General features: G+C 37.2%; 1 protein-coding gene across 1 annotated transcript in view; it reads right to left on the minus strand.

Annotated features, from left to right (window-relative positions):
* The window catches only part of LOC105209016 (uncharacterized), a 34850-nt gene extending 17462 nt beyond the window's left edge, over nt 1-17388 (minus strand). The window contains exon 1 of the mRNA XM_054231901.1: nt 17335-17388. Within this exon, the coding sequence (XP_054087876.1) occupies nt 17335-17382 (48 nt within the window). The 5' untranslated portion in view covers nt 17383-17388. The remainder of the gene's footprint in view (nt 1-17334) is intronic.
* Nucleotides 17389-21672: the final 4284 nt, after the last annotated feature.

Raw genomic sequence — 21672 nt, forward strand, 5'->3', positions numbered from 1 at the left:
TCTTTGAGGGCAGCATACAGATTAATATGTTTAGACTCCTAAGGAAGTGATCTTATGATCCTAAAATGCTGTCTAACTTGCTGTCTCAGACATCCGATGTCCCTTATTAAACCCGAAAATATGAGTTATATGAGCTCCGGGTACAAAAAGTTGGTCGATTATTTTCAAATGAAGGATTACACCAGGGTTTTACTGACTTATATGTTGGAAGGAGAAAAACCTTTGTCGAGAGAGTATTTATTTTATCGCATTAAAACCCGAGTTCCCATCAAAACGTTAATCAAATCTGCATTGTAGACTCTTTGAGTAAAAGCGAAATTCAATCTCAAAGGATATCCGAATAATGTGGGCTTGCAGACAGTCAAAAGGCAAATAAAAGGAAGTGTCTGGATGTACGTTCAATAGCCTACATACCAAGCTGGGCGAAAGGGAAAATCAGTCAGAATATTAAAAAGAAAACAAGTTTGTAGATCACACCGGATCAATGCGTATATTTCTCTTATTACTCTAATCGAAAGCGCCAATCAACGGTCAAAGTCGCGTGAGATACACCAACTAAGTATGCAAGTAGGTACACCAAAGAAAAAAACTATCAACAAAATGCTTAAGAGACCTCCTAACCCATATTACGAGCAGCCATCCGCACCTGTAAAAGGTAAAAATCAAAATCAAGCCAAACCAAATCAAACCGAACCAACCTGTGCGCACGACTATGCGACGACCAGCCATGCGATAAAGGCAATACGACAATATGGGGAGATGCGACGCGTTGTTGGCGCATGCGTAAATGCACATACGCAATGAAGGAAATAAAGAAAACCGCGATGCCACATTTGTGGCAATTGCTGTCGTTGTCGCTGCCGTTGCTGGTGCAGCAGTGACATGATGACAGGTTTTGGCGTGCAACCGAGACAACTTTTACGTCGCCTTCAATGTGGGTATATACATATGTATGTGTGCCAGTAAGTGTGTTTAGATGCACCGACTAGTCCACATTCATTCTCGTTGCTGTTGTTGTTATGCTTCTACTTATTGTAGTTCAGTGCTCATGTGGTAGGCATTGAGGATGAGGAGCAGACGAATTAGGGAAACACTTTACACACATTGTTGGTGTTGGTGTTTGTTGACGGTAGTTGCGGTGCACTGAAATGCCAATTGGCGAACGCATTGCCGCTGCGATTTCGCCATGAACTTGAAGCTAATGGGCGCACACGCACTTCAAAGCCATCGCAATGTAAACACGCTCTCACATACATATTTATATGTATGTACGTACGTATATTTGTATGTATGTTTCTGTTTGTATATGCGGTTGAATGGTCATATGCAGCCATAGCTACTTAAAAGCAGTCAATGAAACCAATATCAATATACGTTGGTACGATTTTATGGCATCCAGTGGCATTACGATGTTCTGTAAAAGTTTCCGAAATAAAATGAATGGAAAATGGGAAATTAAATTCTCAAGACTCGTTGCGGTTTAATAATTTCTTCATAATTTATAGTTATGTTGCATTTACGGATAATTATTTGGTTTAACAGACAGCTACAAAGTCTTAAGTCTGAAAATACTCTCTATATGAAGTGATCTGAAGATAGAGTAGAAGTTAAAGATGCGACAGTTTTTAGAACATTTGCCCCATTTTGAAGGGATAATAGTCTTATAGCCTATATTTTTTGCAAATTTCATAATTAGGTCATCATCAAGACCGGATTTTCTAAACTTCGTTTCAGGATTACAGAAGTATATGTTGTCCCAAACTAAGAAGATTTTCAACCTGTCTCTATATTCACGGTCAGCCTGCTATTTTCATATATCCATTTTATATGCTCATTAACTTTTAGATATTGATTAAGACTAGGAAGATGTTAATATGTATTATTCAGTATTATCGTCGCGAAAAGTATTGAGGCAATTAAGCTGTTAATTGATTTGTATGGTTATTTGAGAACAATTGGAGTTTCATATGCTGGCATCTTGTCCAAATAGGTCTCTGTTTGGTCATAATACTATTTAAAATCATTTCTAATTTTTCAAGGAGGCAAATTTATTGTTGGCTATCTACAATGGACCAGATATTCACCATGCGCCAAATCTTGGAAAAGACCCGAGAGAGAAGAATCGATACTCACCATCATTTTATCGATTTTAAAGCTGCCTTCGATAGCACGAAAAGGAGCTGCCTTTATGCCGCGATGTCTGAATTTGGTATCCCTGCAAAACTAATACGGCTATGTAAGCTGACGTTGAGCAACACCAAAAGCTCCGTCAGGATCGAGAAGGACCTCTCCGAGCCGTTCGATACCAAACGAGGCTTCAGACAGGGTGACTCACTATCGTGAGACTTCTTCAATCTATTGCTGAAAAAAAATAATACGAGCTGCAGAACTAAATAGAGAGGATACAATCTTCTACAAGAGTGTACAGCTCCTGGCGTATGCCGATGATATTGATATCATCGGAAGCAACAACCGCGCCGTTTGTTCTGCGTTTTCCAGACTGGATAAAGAAGCGAAGCGTATGGGTCTGGTGGTGAATGAGGACAAGACGAAATATCTCCTGTCATCAAACAAACAGTCAGCGCACTCGCGTCTTGGCTCCCACGTCACTGTTGACAGTCATAACTTTGAAGTTGTAGATAATTTCGTTTATCTGGGAACCAGCATTAACAACACCAACAATGTCAGCCTTGAAATCCAACGCAGAATCACTCTTGCCAACAGGTGCTACTTTGGACTGAGTAGGCAATTGAAAAGTAAAGTCCTCTCTCGACGAACCAAAATCAAACTCTATAAGTCGCTCATTATTCCCGTCCTGATGTATGGCGCTGAAGCGTGGACGATGACAACATCCGATGAGACGACTCTTGGGGTTTTCGAAAGAAAGATTTTGCGCAAGATTTATGGTCCTCTAAACATTGGCAACGGCGAATACCGCAGACGATGGAACGATGAGCTGTACGATTTATACGACGACATTGACATAGTTCAGCGAATAAAAGGAAGAGGACGACCTCCACTCCGGTGGAAAGACCAAGTGCAAAGTGACCTGGCTTCATTTGATGTTTCCAGTTGGCGCCTAAAAGCAAAAAGGAGGAATGAGTGGCGCGCTCTGGTGGATACGGCTATAATCGCTTAAAGCGTTTCCTACGCTATATATATGTTCAAAAAGTAACGGGAATTTAAAATTTGTCAAAAACTGATGTCTGCAGTATCATAAAACTTTCAGCTGTATTCATTGTATACTTTGTCTGTAGTATCCGCTAAGGTTGGGTGTGTTTTTATGAGCTTGGTGATTTTGGTTTCTTAAAAGCTTACACTTCGTTGCTTGTTCGTGAATTCTTCACCAAAAACTATACAGTAAGTGCCTCAACTCTCATATTTGCCAGACATGCGACAAAATATGATATTACATTTATGGATATGGATTTCATAAATTGTGTAACAAAGGCATGGGATACAGACTTCAAGAGCCAAACAATAGCAAAGTGTAACAAACAAAATTACATTATACATGTTTTAATGTATTTAAATAAAACTGTTTGCTAAGTAAATAACTAAAACTGTGGGTAAATTTATATATTATAGCTTTTTGAAAAATTTATGTTTTAATGAAAATTTCTATTATTCGATGTCTCTCTAACTGAAATTTTTTTAGTGGATTATGGTGATTCGAGTTAGAGAAGTTCCACTGTAACATTATCTAGTTAATGAATCAAGGATTTTGTATACTTTTATTACAACTAGTTTTATTGAGTCATCTATGGCGAAAATTTTACAAAAAAGTGAATATTTTCTGATAAAAAGTCTGTCAAAATTCTAATTTAAATATTTTCTTATTTCCTTCGTTCATTAACTACATTTATCCATGAAATTTTGAAATAAAAATTTCACAAAAATATTGTTTAAACATGTACCTTTGATAGGCTGAATTGTTTAAATGAAATATATGATTGTAAATATTAATATATTACCCTTGTTTTCCACCTCTGAAACCCACCTAACCCACTTAGTCACTGCCTTACAGTGTACGCCAACAACATAAAATCCGTAAATTCACGAAGCACATAATGCTAAAATAATCGAAAGTGTTAAATTTGAACGAAAGTGATGAAAGTATTATTAAATTCAAATATTTTAGAAGAATTTCACTTTCCTGAACTACTTTAGCGAGGTATTAAAAAATAAAATCAATAAAAATTGCCTAACTCGTTATAATAAAGCGAAATGAAGTAGATGATAAAAAAATGTTTACTTAAGTAATTTCGTTAAGGTCATTTGAACAAGGCTATTTCATTAACAAATAAATGAAAGTTTTTAATTCTAACGGGTATTACATGCCCTAGTAGTGATTGGAAATGCAATCATGTATAGAAACATATACATACATATATATTTGTATGTGTATGTGTTTCTATAGACCGCATTTTAAATAAAAACTGCAAACAATCAATTTAACGGTATTTTTCCATTTACAACATACAATTGTAATTTCCCAAAAGGTCTTACCGGCATTGTTGTAATTATAGTATACTTTCTGCCTTTTCTATGTATTTGTTGCTGACAGACACTATTGCTGTTGTTGTCGCATTGCTTGAAGTTGTTGTTGTTTTATTTTATGTTGTTGTTAATGTTTTATGCTGTTGTTATTGTTGTTTTAACTTAAAAGCGAACGAAGAAGCGTTTGACAGCCAATAAGTACTTAACTCAACATAAGAAGTTGCAAGTGTATGTTTATAAGATACATACTTGTATACATATGTATATATATATATGTATATGTATGTGAGTTTGTATGCATAGCTAACAACAACTATTGGAATGTTTGAAAAAAAATCTATTTGAATTTGCAATTTACAAGTCGAGACGCAGCGTCTCGAACACTACTTTCTTATTTCACCCGGCAACATATGTATCTGCAATATGTGTATATACACATGTGTGTTGCAACCAATAACAAATAGTCGTAGCAATGTACTTCCCTTGGTAAATAGTACTAGCAGCTGGCCGTCAATAAACAGCTAACATTTGCTAACAACCACAACAACTGCAATTGCAGCCACAACACAGACATCATTCTAAATGTAGCTAAACACCTTGTGCGCCTGCAACATGTGTACATACATACATAAGTGTATGTATATTGTCATGTTGTTGTACTTTGTACGTTATTTGCGCAAGCGCGCAATTCGCACGCGGCGCATATTTTGAATGTTAACAGTACAATACAAGTATATATGTATGTATATATGTATGCAAGTACATCGCTGTCAGAGATGATGTTGCCAGCGAGTGGCGAGTGAAGTATATTTGTCTATTTGCGCGTAAGTGATTGTTGGCTTTGCGTGTTTATATGCGTAACTACACCCACTTTCTCATGTGGGGAAAAGTGTTTGTCAGCAGCAGCAATAGCAGTCAGCAATAACAACAACAAATAATAACAATGAGACATGTAAATAATGGCAAAAGTTATTTTTTCTAAACACACATACACACAGCGTTGTACTTGCCAGAACACAACAAAAAAATTGTGAAATAAGGTACAAAGGAAGAAAGAAAAAATAGAAAATAGTGGAAAAAATACAAATAAAATCTGTGCACGTCCACTTAGCTTCATTTAAAAATTGGGAGAAATTGTAGCGCAGCCGTGAGGGCTCATCTTAAATACATACATATGTATGTATGTATGTATGAAGAAGGTTGCTTTTACCTACTTATCTGCAAATCTAAAATGCCGATGGGCCCATTGACACTTGTGCGCAAATGATGTTGTTTTTTTACTTGGTTGTATAGCTAATTTGGACAGCCAATCAATTATGTAAATATTTAAGGTGTATGAAGAAATTCACTTTCTGCGATTAATGTGTGAGCATCGTGATGGCTTCATGCTTCATTTGCGGTAAATGATTTTTGATAAAAATTTGTTTGGATATAAATACTATAATAGCAATGAAATATAAAAATGTATAGATATTGGCTATGAAAGAAATTATCAATAACACTGTTCAACACTCGGCGGAGTATTGAACCAAACTTACTTTTTCCGGGAGATTGAGTCATAAGTAAAAGTCGTATATTCTTCGATTTTCGAAGTTAGCGCCCAAAATCGAAATATTTGCCTTCGAAATTCGAAAAAACGCTTATTTAAAGAATATTAATAATTGCAGTACTAAACAATCCAAATCTAAATTTTCTTCTTAATTCAATGGTGTATAAAGAGATTCGGTGAAGCTAATGTGCCAAATTATGTCAGTTTTCGAAATGTAAAATTTCAATTTTTTTTCAAAAATCCAACTTCGACCCCTTTTATCATCACTCATAAAGCTTGATCGTAAAATCATATACACCGTACTATATATGCATACTTTAACTAATAATGACGTTTCCAGTAATCTAAATTTCGAACTTCGAATCCAAATACAGTGGAACTTCTCTAACTCGAATCACTATAATCCACAAAAAACTTCGAGTTAGAGAGACTTCCGAGTTACAGAATATAATTTGTATGAATTTTGACATCTATTGCAAATTCAATTCGAATTATGGAGAACTTCGAGTTAGAGCAGTTCGAGTTATGGAAGTTCAACTGTATTTCGATTTTGGTGGCTAATTTCAGAAATAGGAGAATCTCTCCGATCTCCAGGAATCATTTGGTTCAATACCCAGAAAAAAATCGTTTTTGCGGTATATTATAATATAAGCATATATATAGAGTGTTCATTAGAGCTATATACTTTCCTAGAACTAGCTGTCAAGGTTATGACATGTATGTGACATTTCTGTTCTATCTACCTTGACTTCGTGTCCAAACTTCGTATCACATTTAAACTTATATTTTTTCAGTTAATTCTCATTCAGCCACAAGGAAACGGACACTTTACCAATTTTGATCCTAAAAGCGCCCTTTAATCCCGAAATAGTAACTTTTTCAACTGAATATGGAGCCAATGGTACGGTCAACGATGGATTCAACAATTTATTCGCGACTTTTCAGTTCTACATAGTCAATATAAATTGTCTAAGAGCTATGTAAATAACTTCAGCAAAGTTCGTTGAACAAGCCATAGCTAAGAACTTTTTTGGATCTTAATATAATTTAAATCTACCAATTGGTCATCAAGATCATGGTATTCAATTTAATTGCCTATGATGATAAACTATCGATAGTTGGCGGGTTGCTAGTAAGAAGAGAACAGAGTAAGAGTAACAGAGTGTTAGTAAGAGAGATTTTGGAGAAGTATTGAAAAACGCTCGACATGAGCGTGGCATAAGATAGTGGCAATGTATCCATATGAGCAAAACTCTTTTCAAATCACTTTAAATTTATCGTAGATGAGCACTTATGATGGAAATCTATATAAGTAGACGCCCTTTTTATTGAAAGAACCTGTATTGATCCCATGTATCTATAATCAACAAATTTGATTCCAAAGATCCAAGCTGTGTGTTCAAAAAATAACGGTAATATTGGTTTTTTGAGAAAACCATTCCTCTACATTAATGTTGTCGCCTTTAAAATGTATCCCCATTCGATATTATACACCTATGATAGCGCTTCTTTCATTCATCGAAATACATCGTAAACTTGATTTTTGGGATAACCTGTTGAAGGAGCTAAGAAATATGAAAAAGACACACGGAGCCATGTCTGGTGAATATGGAGGCTGGGGCATCGTTACAGTGCGAGGTTTGGTCAAGAATTCACGAACAAGCAAGGAAGTGTGAGCTATTAACAAACTCGCCAAGCTCATAAAAACACGTCTAACTTCAGTGGCTGCTACAGACAAAGTAGCAATGAATACATTGTTGTAAACCTTGATCTATTCCTGAGCGAATGAAGCTAGAAATATGGCGGAGAAATACGCAAATGAACTGAAGACTCGCAGTAGTCGAAAGTATTTACACACATTTTTTTGCGTCAAAAGTATTTAAACACGGCGATTTAGCCTTTATCCTTGGATTTGGTTTGAGCAAGAGTAGTAATTGGATTGTATGGCATTTAAAACAAACTAACTCAGCCTTAAAATATAAAAATTGGTAAATAAATTAAGGATTATAACTAGATCGGAGATTGTTACTAAGTTTAAGACTGGGGTTTCGGCTTCGGAGTTAGTAAAAATTTATAGAATTTAAAGGAATACTGTTTATATTATTATTAAAAAGAAGTAGACGAACAATTGCAAGGATACTTTAAAGAGAACTGGGCAGAAACCTGTGATAACTCCAAGATAATGTAGAAGATTAGTAGGAACTGTCATACAAAATCCCACAATTAGTCCTCTTAATATTGCAGCACCATCGAATCAGCATATTGCATGAACAGTCAATGATGCTCCACTGCTTAGGACATTAAAAAAATTAACATAAATGCCTACGTTGTGCATAAAGTGGTCAATATTTCCAAAACCGATCCTATTCCAAAAAAAATTTGCCATAGATTGCATCCTAAAGCCTGTCGTGGGCAGATAAGGGTAATTTTTAGTTCCAGGGCTTCTTTAGTAAACGCTTTTTGCATTTACCACGTGAGAAGAAAAATGATGCAGTTTAGGTGCTAAACAGAGTCAGAGGTGACATTATCATTTTTTGGGGAGTTTTCCTTACTTAAGTTCTGGAGATTTGGTACTAATTTAGGGATCCTACATCATCCGGATATATAAAAAATCGTATGACCATTTCATTGTAGTGGTTTGTCGGCCTTTTCCAAATATTGACCACATTTTACAACAGGACAATGCTCCATTTCATAAAGCATCGTTACCAACAAAACGTTTAAGTGAAGCAAATCAAGTTGACCTCCGCAGAGTCCCGACCTAAACTTTATTGAAAATATTTGGGGTTTCGTTAAATATCAGAGGTCAATTGATATAATAACCGAAAACGCCGAAATTATCGACATTTGGTCTAATTTAACAGTTAACTTAGCGCCAAAATGTGTTGAATCAATTCGGACCATAAAATAGGCTGTTATTGATGCCAAAGAGGATGTAACCAATTACGAATTTATCGCCTTAGAATAGTAACTTAGACTAAACATTGAAATTAAAAAAAATATCATTAAAAAATGACAGGATAATCCATTTCAAGTTGTGTGTAAATACTTTTGACTACTGCGAGTCTGTAGTTCATTTGGTTATATCTCCGCCATATTTCTAGCTATTCTAGCCAAACTGACTTCATTCGATCAGGAATAGATCAAGGTTTACAACAACATAGCATTTTGTTACCCTGCGACAACAACAACAACAACAAGCGAAAGCTTTTTGTGTGAAACATGTAAAAAAACGTCCGATGTGTAAATAATTTTGACTACCTCTGTATATCAACATAATAAAAAATACTTGACAATTGGACTCGCCAAACCAGTGAAATTCTAATTTTTCCAATTCCCGTTATTTTTTGAACACACTATTTATATATTTACTAAGTTCTAAATTTAAATTTACTGAAGGCAACTATAGCCGTGCTGAAGGATTTGTTTGATAAGGACAAGAACCTCTTGTCTCTCCTGTAACATCGACGATCTCCGTCTGAAAACATCTTCATGAGAAAGAACACAGAGTAACTCCATTTTTGTGAGGATGATTTGCATTATCCATAAGGTAGCTGCTCAAATAAATTTTTCTTCAACCAAGGTTAGACGTGCGAGAAATAGGCTCGGGTTTTTCCAAATTAAATGACGTGAAGATAGATGAATCATAGATTTCATCAAACCACGCTGCCCACTTAATTTATTATATTTTCAAATGTTTAAGCAGCAATGTCAATTTCGCTGACTGTGACAATTAGTTATGACAATAGCTGATCGATTGCTATACAGTGTTGTTTGTATGAGTGTCACGCAAATTAAATAATTTATGTGCCCACACGTTTGGGATCAGCATTAACCACAACAACAACAGCAAATAATAATAAACTTTTAAGCAAGCAACAACAGTAACAAATATTATGACAAATAGAAACTCTAAGCGTTTGAAAAATTAATGTTTCGACGCATATTTGGCACCGCTGCGGTCCAGCCACACCCGCCTCAGTGCGATGTCAACATTTTTGACGTTGCACTCACCTACCTACACCCGCATCAAGCCGCAACAGCCAACGTGCCGCAATTTAATCTCGCAGAAGTTTGTATGTGCGTCTGTATTTACAAATATTTCCAATTTCACTTGCAATTGGAAGGCGTGTGCCTAAGCACTTTCTTCCACGAGCGTGTCAAATGCCTTTTAGCGAATGTGTCAATTGCCGCGACGAAACGCCTTCAAAAGCGACACAACGCTAACGCAGATGAAGATGCTAAAACGCCGATGCTAAAATGGGTATGTGACGGCTGAGCGCGCGCGCCGGCCCCAAAGGTGGCTGCACCTGTCAAACAAAGTCATAAGTATTGCCGGAATTGAATGCGCCGTCTGCGCGATGTGTGCATGAAGCATGCGCGCGTCCGTAGTGTATAGATGGGCGCGCGGGTAGAACGCGTTATGCGCAAACACAACTTGGCACGACGCCACCGGACGCGGTGCAACGAGAGGCGTCGCGTCGCATAAAATATGATGATGATAACAATAACTATGAAATACAAATCAATAGTGTACGGCGAAACAACTTTGTTGCCGAGATGACAAATATACTTTGGTGGACTGCTATAAGCGGACGCGTAGTAGCGCGCGGTGTGTAGCGCCGAGCGTTAGTGAGTGCGACGTGCGGCAGCGCGACACAATGGTCATAAGATTTATGTACAAGAGAAAAAGTAATTGCTACAACTAAGCAACAACAATAAAAACGACAACAACAATAAGTAAAAAATCAATTCAGCGCTTAGTGATGCTATGACAGCGCTGGCTAATGCGTATGCGCGGCAACATACCGCGCCACCGCGTCGCGTATGAGTAACCTCAATTCGGCGCACACCCGCGCGGAACAACGCGCAAATAAAGTTTTGTCGATTTTCGATTTCATTTCATTCGTTTTCTATTTGAGCTTCTTTGATTGATGCTTTTGGCTTTCGTTATGTTTGTTGTTGTGTGTGTGTGTTTGTATCGTAAAATAAAATTTAGAAATTGAAAAGTGACAGCTGCAGCAATCACTCGGCGCAGCGCAGAAGTCATAAAATCGTAAAATACATCACTCATTCACAGCGGTGTTTTCGATGTTATTTTGTAAACATGGAATTTAAATGCGTTAAAAGCAGCAGCCGCGCGCACACATACATTTATACACACAAACAAACAGCGCTCGTATTGATCAAGAGTCGCGCGTTGCTGTTGTTGCTTTGTAGGCGAGTGTGGGACTCGAAATTTTGTTGTTGTTGTTATAGTATTGGAAATAACTGCGCGTCAACGTAGCGTAGCGGCATTACATGCTTTTAGAAGCCGGAAGAAAATTAATTAGGCGGAAAAAACTTTTATGCTAGGGAAACTTGTGTGCGCTGAAAATCACTGTACAGTCATAAAGTTTTTGTTTTCGAAATTCTCTCTATTATCCACTAACTGCACACTTCGATACTCATTAATGGCAATCCGTCGTACATGTGTTAAGCGGTTTTCTTTGCTATCATTTAAGTTGGCGAAGCTAAATCAAGCGCTCTGCCGGCGACTGCTGAACTCAATACCAGCTTAAGCGGTTAAAAGCCTTTTAAGGCCTATAAACTTCGAAAGTATTGAGTTGGAAGCGCTGTCAGCGCGTTTAATAAAATCGATTACGCTCTATTTTTGAGGAGGTCCGAAGCAGGTTTATGTGGAAATGCTTACGTCTTAACCCAATAAAGTTTGCTTCCAAGAATACTGAATATTGAATTTTATACTGTATGTTACATTTCCTGCCTTGACTCGACCTACGCAGGTTATGTCAGCAAGAATAAGGTCATTAGCGCGGGAAGTGGTGGCCTACCCCCAAAGTTTTTCTCTTAGATGTTGTTGATCAGCTATATATATAGAATGTTCTGTCCAAACAGTCCGTTCTTGGTCAGTACAGTGCAGTATCTTCTTAAATTGTCCGACCTCAAAATAATATCCCAGCTTTATTCCAACCTTAAAGATCAAGTCATTATTGAGAACGGAGGACCCCAAACTACAACGATATCAGAAAGAAATAATTTTAAATCTAAAAAGTGTGCTTAATCGCAGGATCTAGTTCTTCACTCAATGAAGTCGACGCCATTATATAGTTCGTATTCGTTCATCATTTTATTTCCCTTAAATGATATTCGAAGGTCTTTCTTATTAAAGATTGTTGTCGAAAAACTTATTAAATATTAAAATTTCAGTTTAAGAGATCCTCATTTTGAAGTGCCTACTAAGTTCGATGGAGGATTTGTTGGTCAGAGTTATTCTATGGTAGACCTTAAGGCTTATATTTCCCCTAATTAAAAATCGTCCAGTAAGTAATTCGGTCTTCAGAGGTTCCAGCTTTCTGTTCTGTTCGTCTGTTACCTTTCTATTCCAAGAGTTTAGCAACCGGTTTCAAGCTTCTATTGCCGAGGGGAGCTATTTTTATCTTTGGATATAATACTTTTGTTCTACCTATAAGACCAAAATTAAAAATTACGAAAAAACAAATAATTTCAAGTCTGCTGATAACTGAAGGGATTGTTTATTTGTTTATTGTGAATATGTATAAGTAACGGTTGTTTTTTTAGACGTATCGTTTTCAATGAGACAGTTTCGGAGTTGGTCTTTTTGACAGACTTTTGAATGAATAGACTTACGCCGGAACAACTTTTATTGCTGACATCCGGCCCCAGTTGCTGCAAAAAGTGGTCGAAAATTGGGTCACCAAATAATTTTGAAAACATAATGACTAACCTTTACCTGTATAATATACTAAAGCCCACATGTCTATAAAATCACCCTTTATATAGCAAGAAGTTTTTGCTTTTAATTTTACTAAATCCTGGTTATCAAATACGCTTTATATTTATTATATTAGATTGGCAAATATCTCCCTTCACTACCTTTTTGTCTTTTGAAATTTGCTCGTATCTATACATCTTTGAAAGGTCTTGACAGTTATAACGTGTAAACATGTAAAAACGCCGAAATTCGCGGTATTTTAAAGTTTTCTTTCGCTAAAGGCAAATCCGCTAGAGAAACGTTCCGTGAGATTAATGGTGTTTTGGGGGATTACTTCATACTCTATCACTTCGAACTGCGGAGGAATGCTTTCGACGATTCAGAGCTGGCGAAAACGACACCATGGATAATCCAGCCGACGAAAGACCTGTGACGACGGATACCGATCAAATCATGGAAAACATCGAGTTCCAGCAGGACAACGCTAGACTACACACTTCGTTGATGACTCGTCAGAAACTACGGGAGCTCGGATGGGAGGTTTTATCGCATCCACCCTATAGCCCGGACAGAGCGCCAAGTGATTACCACCTGTTGCTGTCCATGGCGAACGCCGTTGGTGGTGTAAAGTTGAACTCAAAAGAGATTTGTGAAAAGTGTCTGTCCGAGTTCTTCGCCAATAAGGAGCGGGCTTCTACGAGGGTGGTATAATGAAGTTGCCGTATAGATGGAAACAGATTATCGAGCGAAACGGCACATATTTGAACTAAATCCGATCGCTGTAACACTCTTTATAAACCATTGAATAAAGAGCAAAAAGCGGAAGGGAGATATTTGCAATCTAAGTGTGTCACGCAAATTATTTCCATCTATGAGTAGTATCTGTTCAGATACATCTTCCATGTTTCATAGTAAAAGTGGGGCTACATAATTAAAGTTTTGGATTGGAATTACAAATAGTCGAGTAAGAAATTTGCTCTTCAGAGATTTGGGTCCTTGTTACTTTCTTAATCAAATAACTGCACATGGTTTCTACGTTTTATTCTCATAGGGCAGGTATTTAATGGGCTACATACAAAAAAATGTTAACAACTTTGTTCCTTAAAACGAAGGAGCAAGTCGTGAGAAAGAGCCGAAACACGTTATCAAAATCTTGCAAAACCTGGATTTATAATATGTATAAACTCGTCGACACATATGCAATTTTAGTCATGCTAATCCGATCCTTGATCGTTTTTGCTTGCTGATCTGTTGGTGCAAAGTAAGAGATGACTGAGAAATAATCACTAATCAATCTGACAAAATATTTTTAAAATTTAAAATATTTTTATTTTATTTTCTTGAGAGAAATTTCACATCTTTACCAGTTCCGAAATGCAACTAATATTATTAAATAAATGCATATGCATATCTGTCAATGAAAAGTAATCGCGAGAAATGCCAAAAAATCAAAAGTCCCGCAGCGCCCTTTATTAATTGTGAAGAAAGTGAAATAATTACTGGAACAGCCAGAAATACCTGCTCCAGCTGACTGCAAGAATCTCAACCAAAAAAAAAAGGTAAATAATAATGTGCGAATTGGGTTGCCTTTCACCCTTTCACCAATGTCAACGACATATTTTTCGAATTCTTTCACAAAAACAAGAAAAAAACAACAAAAAATGACTTGCTTCACATTTAACGATACTTGCCGCATACTTATGTTGCATTGATTGCCATTGCAAGTGGCAAGTTGCAAGTTGCACTTGGTCAGCGTTGAAATCATAATTATTGCATATGAATAATGCGAAAGGGCTGTGCGAAAATGGCAACAAAAAAAACACAACAATACAACGAGTAAGTAAGAGAGTAAAAAAACAAAATTAACGCAAAAACAAGTTGTGAAGCAGTGGGAAGAACTGCTGATGAATGCGAATGAATTTGTGTTAAATTGATTAAATAACAGCACGCGATGCAACAGAAATATACTTGTAACTGTATACGAGAATAAGAGTGCGCTAACAAATGAAAGAAACTCAGATGAATGTGCAGCATGCAACAGCGGATGCGGTCGAGGGCGGAGGAAGTGTGTGCGAAGTAGTGGAAAAGTAGTGCAATTTTTTTGACAGCAACTGCCGGATAAGATGTGAGGGGCTGGGGAATGTGCTGCAATTGAGTAGGTTGACATATACGGGCAATCATACGGTGGTATATGTATATATATTCGTACAAGGTGTGTTCCAAAGCTTTTGGAGAATATTTTAGAGATTTATTGAGACGAAGTATGATTTTGACTACTACTCTCCGAATAATGGAGTTTGATTTTATGGTTCGAAATCGAACGAAGGTACGATTTTGTGAGTTTTTAAAGCTTTTTTTCATTTAGTAAGCTTTTGAGTAGACTTATGCTTTTCTAGAAAAGTTTATCAAGTTACAGATTCTGGATGAAATTTTCGTGACTGGAAGAGTGGTCAATATATTAGTGGGATTAGTGATATGATTAACGATTATTGGAGATGATATCGTCTATAGTTGGTTCTTAACCAGCATTATTCTTAGACTTTTCAAGAAAAATAATATGTATCAGACGTAAAGATATTTGTCATAGGTAAACAGCACCGCTCTTTTAAAAATTATCATTTAATGGTGAGCAGAGTCTTCACTCCTTACTCGATTACATCTTGAATTTATAAATTCTTGTTAGATGATATCGAAATATCAGTCAAAATTTTCAATTCTATGAAACCATGATCTAGGATTAGAAACCCCGAGATCCTAATATTGTTTTGTGTTGTCGAAGGACAATATATTTTATAGCAGGGTATATCAAAGGTCCCATAAATGGACATTCTGAAGTTCTCGATCACTTGGACTGCATCCCTAGAAATCTGTATTACTGTGTTTTCCGGAGCCTAATCCCCGCAGCTCCTTCTCTGACCGCATTCCTACGAATGAAATGTGGCACCCAAGCTAGAATCTCATCAGAGTGGTTACAAGCTGGTGCCCCACTATCCAATGCCTTTCTGCATTGGATTAGTGGTCGTTCAATGAACACGGTGGGCGTTGGGCATCAGGAGATCATTCTGGCCTAAGGTGGATCGCAGGAGATCCATTTGCTCTTAGTAAGGTTCAGCTAGGAGGAGTCATTACTGACCACTGTCAGAAGGGGTAACATGCCGTGAGGCTAAATATCCCGACGGACGCAAATTGCCAAAATTACATGAAAGAAGGTGAAGTTGAAGCACCGGGATACTTCCTCCTTCATTGTCCCGCTTTCGCTAGACTGCGGCAAAATTATCTTGGCAGGACAAACTTCGAAGAACCAGCTGAAGTGTCCCGACTACAAATTAGTTTCCTGCACAAATTCGTTCAAGGCTCAAAGCGCTTTGTCATTACTTGAATGTCTTGGGCATTTATTTTGAAGAGTTTGCGGCATCACAAAGAACTGGCTTTAGCTGTCCAAGTGAGATCTCTTGTGGCACAGGAGATTAGCCACTATAACCTTACCTAATCTAACCTATATTTTCATTTGAACCAACCAGGCTCTGAATATTTCGATTCAAGTAGTTCTGTACAATCAGTTCCTGAATATTGCGACCCAATCGAGTTCTGTGCTTTAAAGCAGGTATGTCGAAGTTTGACATTTATTGCTTATTACAGCAGGGACTAATTAAAAAAGTAAAATTCAGAGAGTCAATAAATTTAAAAAGACACGAAAATCTGGAAACATAAATAAACTCTTTAAAACATCATGCAAACGTGATTGCCAAACATTTTTTCGTAAAAAAATTATCCCTACATAATTTTTTTGAAACCACCCTGTATAAATTTTCCTAAAGATGTATGTACTTTTAAGCAGAAAGTGTTTACAATTGTTGCTATTGTTGTTGTTATAAATATTTGATTTTGTGCAAGCAAGTATGAGTACAAATACAAACAAACATCTGGTATATACATAGTAGTACATATGTTTGTATTTATATACACATGCAACATTGTTGAATGCCACGCTGCATTGCTGACATATTTGTAGTATTTTGTTATTGTTATTATTGTACTTTTGTTGCATGAGTCCTACAAATCATTTCTTTGGCCTTTCATTCGTCTCTTCTACCAAATATGGGAAGTTGGCTACTTTTGCTAGCCAAGTTGTTGTTATTGTTAAGCTTGTGTACATTGCTTTTTCCGCGTGTATGTGTTGTTGTTGTAAGATAGTGTGTGTGTGTGTGTGTGCTGGCAACATTTTCTCATTGCACTACATTAATGCCAGCCATACACACTTAAGATATTTATCTACATTAACTATATATATTACGGACATACATATATACATGCATATATATATATGGATGCTTGTTTGTATGTATTTACTACCATATTGAGTTTGGCCAAAGAAAAGCGAAGCTGCCGGCCGGTTTCTTCATCGCCTTAACCCATTTTCTCTGCATTTAATTCCGCTTTTAATTTGTGTTTTTTTTTTTTTATGAAAACATTATATACACTTTTCTCCTTTGCATCAAATTCTTAGTGAATAAATTCTTTTAATGTACTAATATTTTAAATTCGTACTCACTTTGTTTCTCTTTCTCTTCCATTCTTGCGTCTCTTTCATTTTTTTCATTGTTTCTTGTTGGGTGATGGAAAAAATGTCTTTAATTAGAGTAATGTCGGTGGGTGGTGGCTGTTAGAACAAAGGCGTACAACGACATGGTATAATCAATAGTCTGAAATAAGAAAAAAAGAGAAGAATTTCAGAAAAGAAAGAAAGAACTTAATTAAAAAATCTGCTGAGTGAAGCGCAAAGCAGTACAACAGTTTTGCACTTGTAATTAATCAGCAATTATAAGAATTGCTTTGATGTTAATATGGAATTGTTTGTGTTGCAAAAATCAAGAAAAGTAATATGTTCCTCCGGCTCCTTGAGGAACATGATGCCGCAAATCTATACCTTAGTTGAACTTTATTGAATGAAATATGAATTGGATGATGTGGAACTCCTGCAGTAGTCCAAGAAAGAGGAGGACATCAATGGGTTAAAAATACAGAGTCCAGTATCTGTTAGTCCATAAACTTAATTTGAGTCCCTACACTTAATCAATCGTCTTCAGCACCTGTTCCAACATCTTTATTTCGTCAGAAATACGGATTTCTGGAGAAATCAAGAAAAAATAATATTAACCTTCTTCTTCTCTTAGTTCCTCTGAGGCTAGCGAAATAGGACTGCAAATCTATCCCATAGTTGAATTTTAAATGAAAAATCAAATGGTAGATGGGGGACTTCTGTGTAATCGATGAAGGATGTTTAAAAATACTGATTCCAGCTTCTGATAGTATCTTTTCAGTCCCTACGCTTGACAGCACGACTTCAGTTCCTACTCCAACTAATTTAACCCGTCCGGAAATTGGGATTTCTGAGGTTTGGCAAAGTAGGTCTGCTTGGTGGGAGGCAAAAAGAAGTCGAACGAGACCAAATCTGGTGAATTTGACATGGCGACGACAGAGGTGTGTGTCAAGATTAAACGTTTTGGCCCCTCTAAGTGATCGATGTAAATGAAGTTCTGTGAACCTCAGGATATCAATGGTCATTACATTTTTCACCGATGGGACAGTATTCATCTTCTTCGAATCAGATTGCCGGGCGAAGTCCACTGTTTCGACTGCTCCTTGATCTCTGATGTGTATGAATGGCACTACGCTTCGTCAATGGTTCCAAAACGACTTCGAAACAGCGTCAACTGTCCGTAATAAGCAAAAGCGGAACTCATCGCGCTTCTCAAACCAAATATTTTATATACCATATAGTATTTTGAGATTCCTACTTTCTCAGCTATCTTGCGCACCTTCAATCGGCGGACTGTCTGTGAAGGATCGTGGACATTTTCACGTTATCCTCCACGGTATCATTTTCGGATTAATTGGTCGTGGCTCGTCGACATCTGAGACGTTGAGATTCCTAAATTAATTTCATTAGCTTGGATTGGTGATTTGAATTCTTCGTGTCTTCGTTTAGCTGGTTGGAAAAGTGATATTTTTACTTCTGGTTATTTTACATTAAGACTCATATGCCTATATGCATTTTCATAGTATTTTACATGTTCACTCCAACTGAAGTATAGTTTCTCCTTAAAAATTCCACAGCAAATCAATAAACTATTTCTTTTCTCATCAAAAATGCAGAGCTCGGCTTGATTTGTAGGCGGTAAGCGACAGCGATGTTTACACTTTGTCATGACTGCAGTAAGTTCTTGCGGCATTTCCTTGTTGTTTTTTAGGAGATATGATGAGTCGGCAGGCAAGGTGGTCTGGTATACGTACAAACAAAGCGCCACAAGAGTGGAAGTAGAAAATCTAAAATACTATTTAACTGCACTTCCACATTAGCTGCACCTGTGTCCATATTGATGCCGCCGCCGGTGCTGATGCCGTTGGTGATAATGATGATGATGATGTTGCCGGCAGCGATGATGCCACACTATTTGTTGAAGGTTGATATCGAGCTTGTGCCAATAACGTCTGCCGCTGTCACACACACACATACTACATTCGAGATGCACTTTTTGCTTTATGAAGCTGCTGCGCTTGTGTACGTGTACTTGTCACCGCACGGCGGCAAGTATGACAAACGATGGCAAGCCAAGTTGCAACCGATGTCGTTGATGGAGTGTCAATGTAATGAAAAATAAACTTATAAATTATGAGAGTGACCCAAATATTTCATTAGAAAATAGAAATGTGGGGAGCAAAGACGCATATATAAACACACACAGGCACCTTTATATAAACAGGCATACATACATAATAAATATGTGTGTGTGTGTGTTTGTGCTTGCGTTGCATTTACAATGAATTATTTTAATTTCAATGTCAAATATTAGAAAAAAATACAACAACTGCTTTTCTGTATTTGTTTGTCGGAAGAATTATGGCATGCCAATAATGCTGTCGGAATGACAGCTGTGTGTTTGATTTTCTTATAACCCGGAACTGACAAACATACAAACCCACTGACGCATGCGGGTGAGGCTCTCTATGTGTGATTACTATTTACACTTTTCGCTTTTTTATGGAAAATTATGGAGAAATAGCACAGCGTTAATTTCACTCCACGAGAAAGTGATATAAGTATGTGTATATTTATGGATATTTTCAACTATGTACGGTTGAGAGTTTATATGTGAAAATTTACGCATATACATAATTGCTCTATATAATCAATTATTAGGTTTTTCAAATGCTAAATCAATGCTTAATAAAGCACACTTTTCCTTTACTTTTATGCCATCTTTCTCTTTCATGTACCTCGGTGCTATAGCTTGCCTCGTTAGTTTTCCCCGGTGGTCACTATTGCCGAGGTGGGCTCAGAAAATAACGGAAATTTTTGTGTTTTCAAAAATGCATATAATACAATAAGAGCGCTAAAAAAGTTTTTTTTTTTAATAAAACAAAAATGAAATTCCTTAATTTTGTGATAGTACATGCGATGCCATTAAGTAAGGAATTCGATTTTTTTGCCGAAGTCCAGACGCTGAAAAGAATTTTCGACGGTTTTCAAGCTTAATCGGTCGATACTGCTGCAATTTCCCGTTCGATATTCGTACGAAGTTCATCAGTCGTCGGGGGCTTGTTGGCATAGACCTACGGTCAAGTTTATACTTGATGTAGCCCCACAGGAAACAGCCTAACGGCGTCAAATAGCACGACCGACTTTTGCGGCCAATTGATTGGGTGATTTCGTGAGATAACACGTTCACCAAATTTTGCTTTCAACAAATCGATTGTGACAATCGCTGTGTGGCTTGTGGCGCGGTCCTGTTGGAACCACATATTGTCTAAGTTCATATTATTCAGTTCGAGCCAAAAATAATCGGTTATCAGTGAGCGGTAAAGATTCCCATTCACAGTAACGTGCCGATCTTGATCATAACGGAAGAAGTACGGCCCAATGACGCATATTTTGCTTATTGACGAAGCCATCCAGCCAAAAATGTGCCTCATCGCTGAAGAGGATTTTTCGAAGAAAATCCGGACCATTTTCAAGTTGTTGCTCAACCCAACTCACGAACATACGACGATTCTGGTGGTCAAGCGGCTTCAGTTCTTGCGTCAATTTGATCTTGTAAGGATGTAGGCCAAGGTTTTTTTTGCAAAATTCGCCACATCGACGTCCCAGAGATGCTCAACGCTTGAGAACGACAAGTGAGAGACTGATTTGGGTCTACCTCAATAGCGGCAACAATATTCTCGACACTAAGGGCACTTCATAGTCTCACTAGCACGGCACATTTTGTACTGTGCCTGTGAATTCTAATTTTTCTACTAGAAGATCAAATTGTTGATCTGACAGGACGATTATGACGACCATAAATTGGACGTAGCGTTCTTAAAGTTGAGGCCACTTACTTCGAATTCGGAAATTTCCGGTAGGAGATTTTAATGATTTCGACTCGTTGTTGGATTGTATAGGGTTTCATGATGAAATGGCAAACCTTACTGAAGAGAAATGTCAAAATAGCGGGGAAAAAGATGGTTCAGTTCTGACTTGGTTTCAAAGGGCACTGGAATAATTGAGTCAGTGACAGTCAAAATAATTTAAGGAATGTTGTGCATTTTTGAGAGGTTCGTTATTACTTTCTAAAACCATGTTGTATGCCTTTTCATTTCCATTTGATATTCTACAGTTTGCGGAAGTCTAATTAATACAGACCAATATACTTATCACTTCGAAGGCGATGTCAAACTTTCTTTTCTGACATTACTAGCTCCCCATCTAACGCCAACAGGCACTGTGGGAACTCCCTGTCGAAAAGTTGCAAAACTCTACATCGGCAAGAAATTTATTAAGACGCTTCAGTTTGTTTATCATTTACGCAGTTGCATGCCGGATTTGCAGCCGACATTTAACACTCAATTC

Source organism: Zeugodacus cucurbitae, chromosome 5 (genome assembly GCF_028554725.1).
Source record: "Zeugodacus cucurbitae isolate PBARC_wt_2022May chromosome 5, idZeuCucr1.2, whole genome shotgun sequence".
Lineage (NCBI taxonomy): Eukaryota > Metazoa > Arthropoda > Insecta > Diptera > Tephritidae > Zeugodacus > Zeugodacus cucurbitae.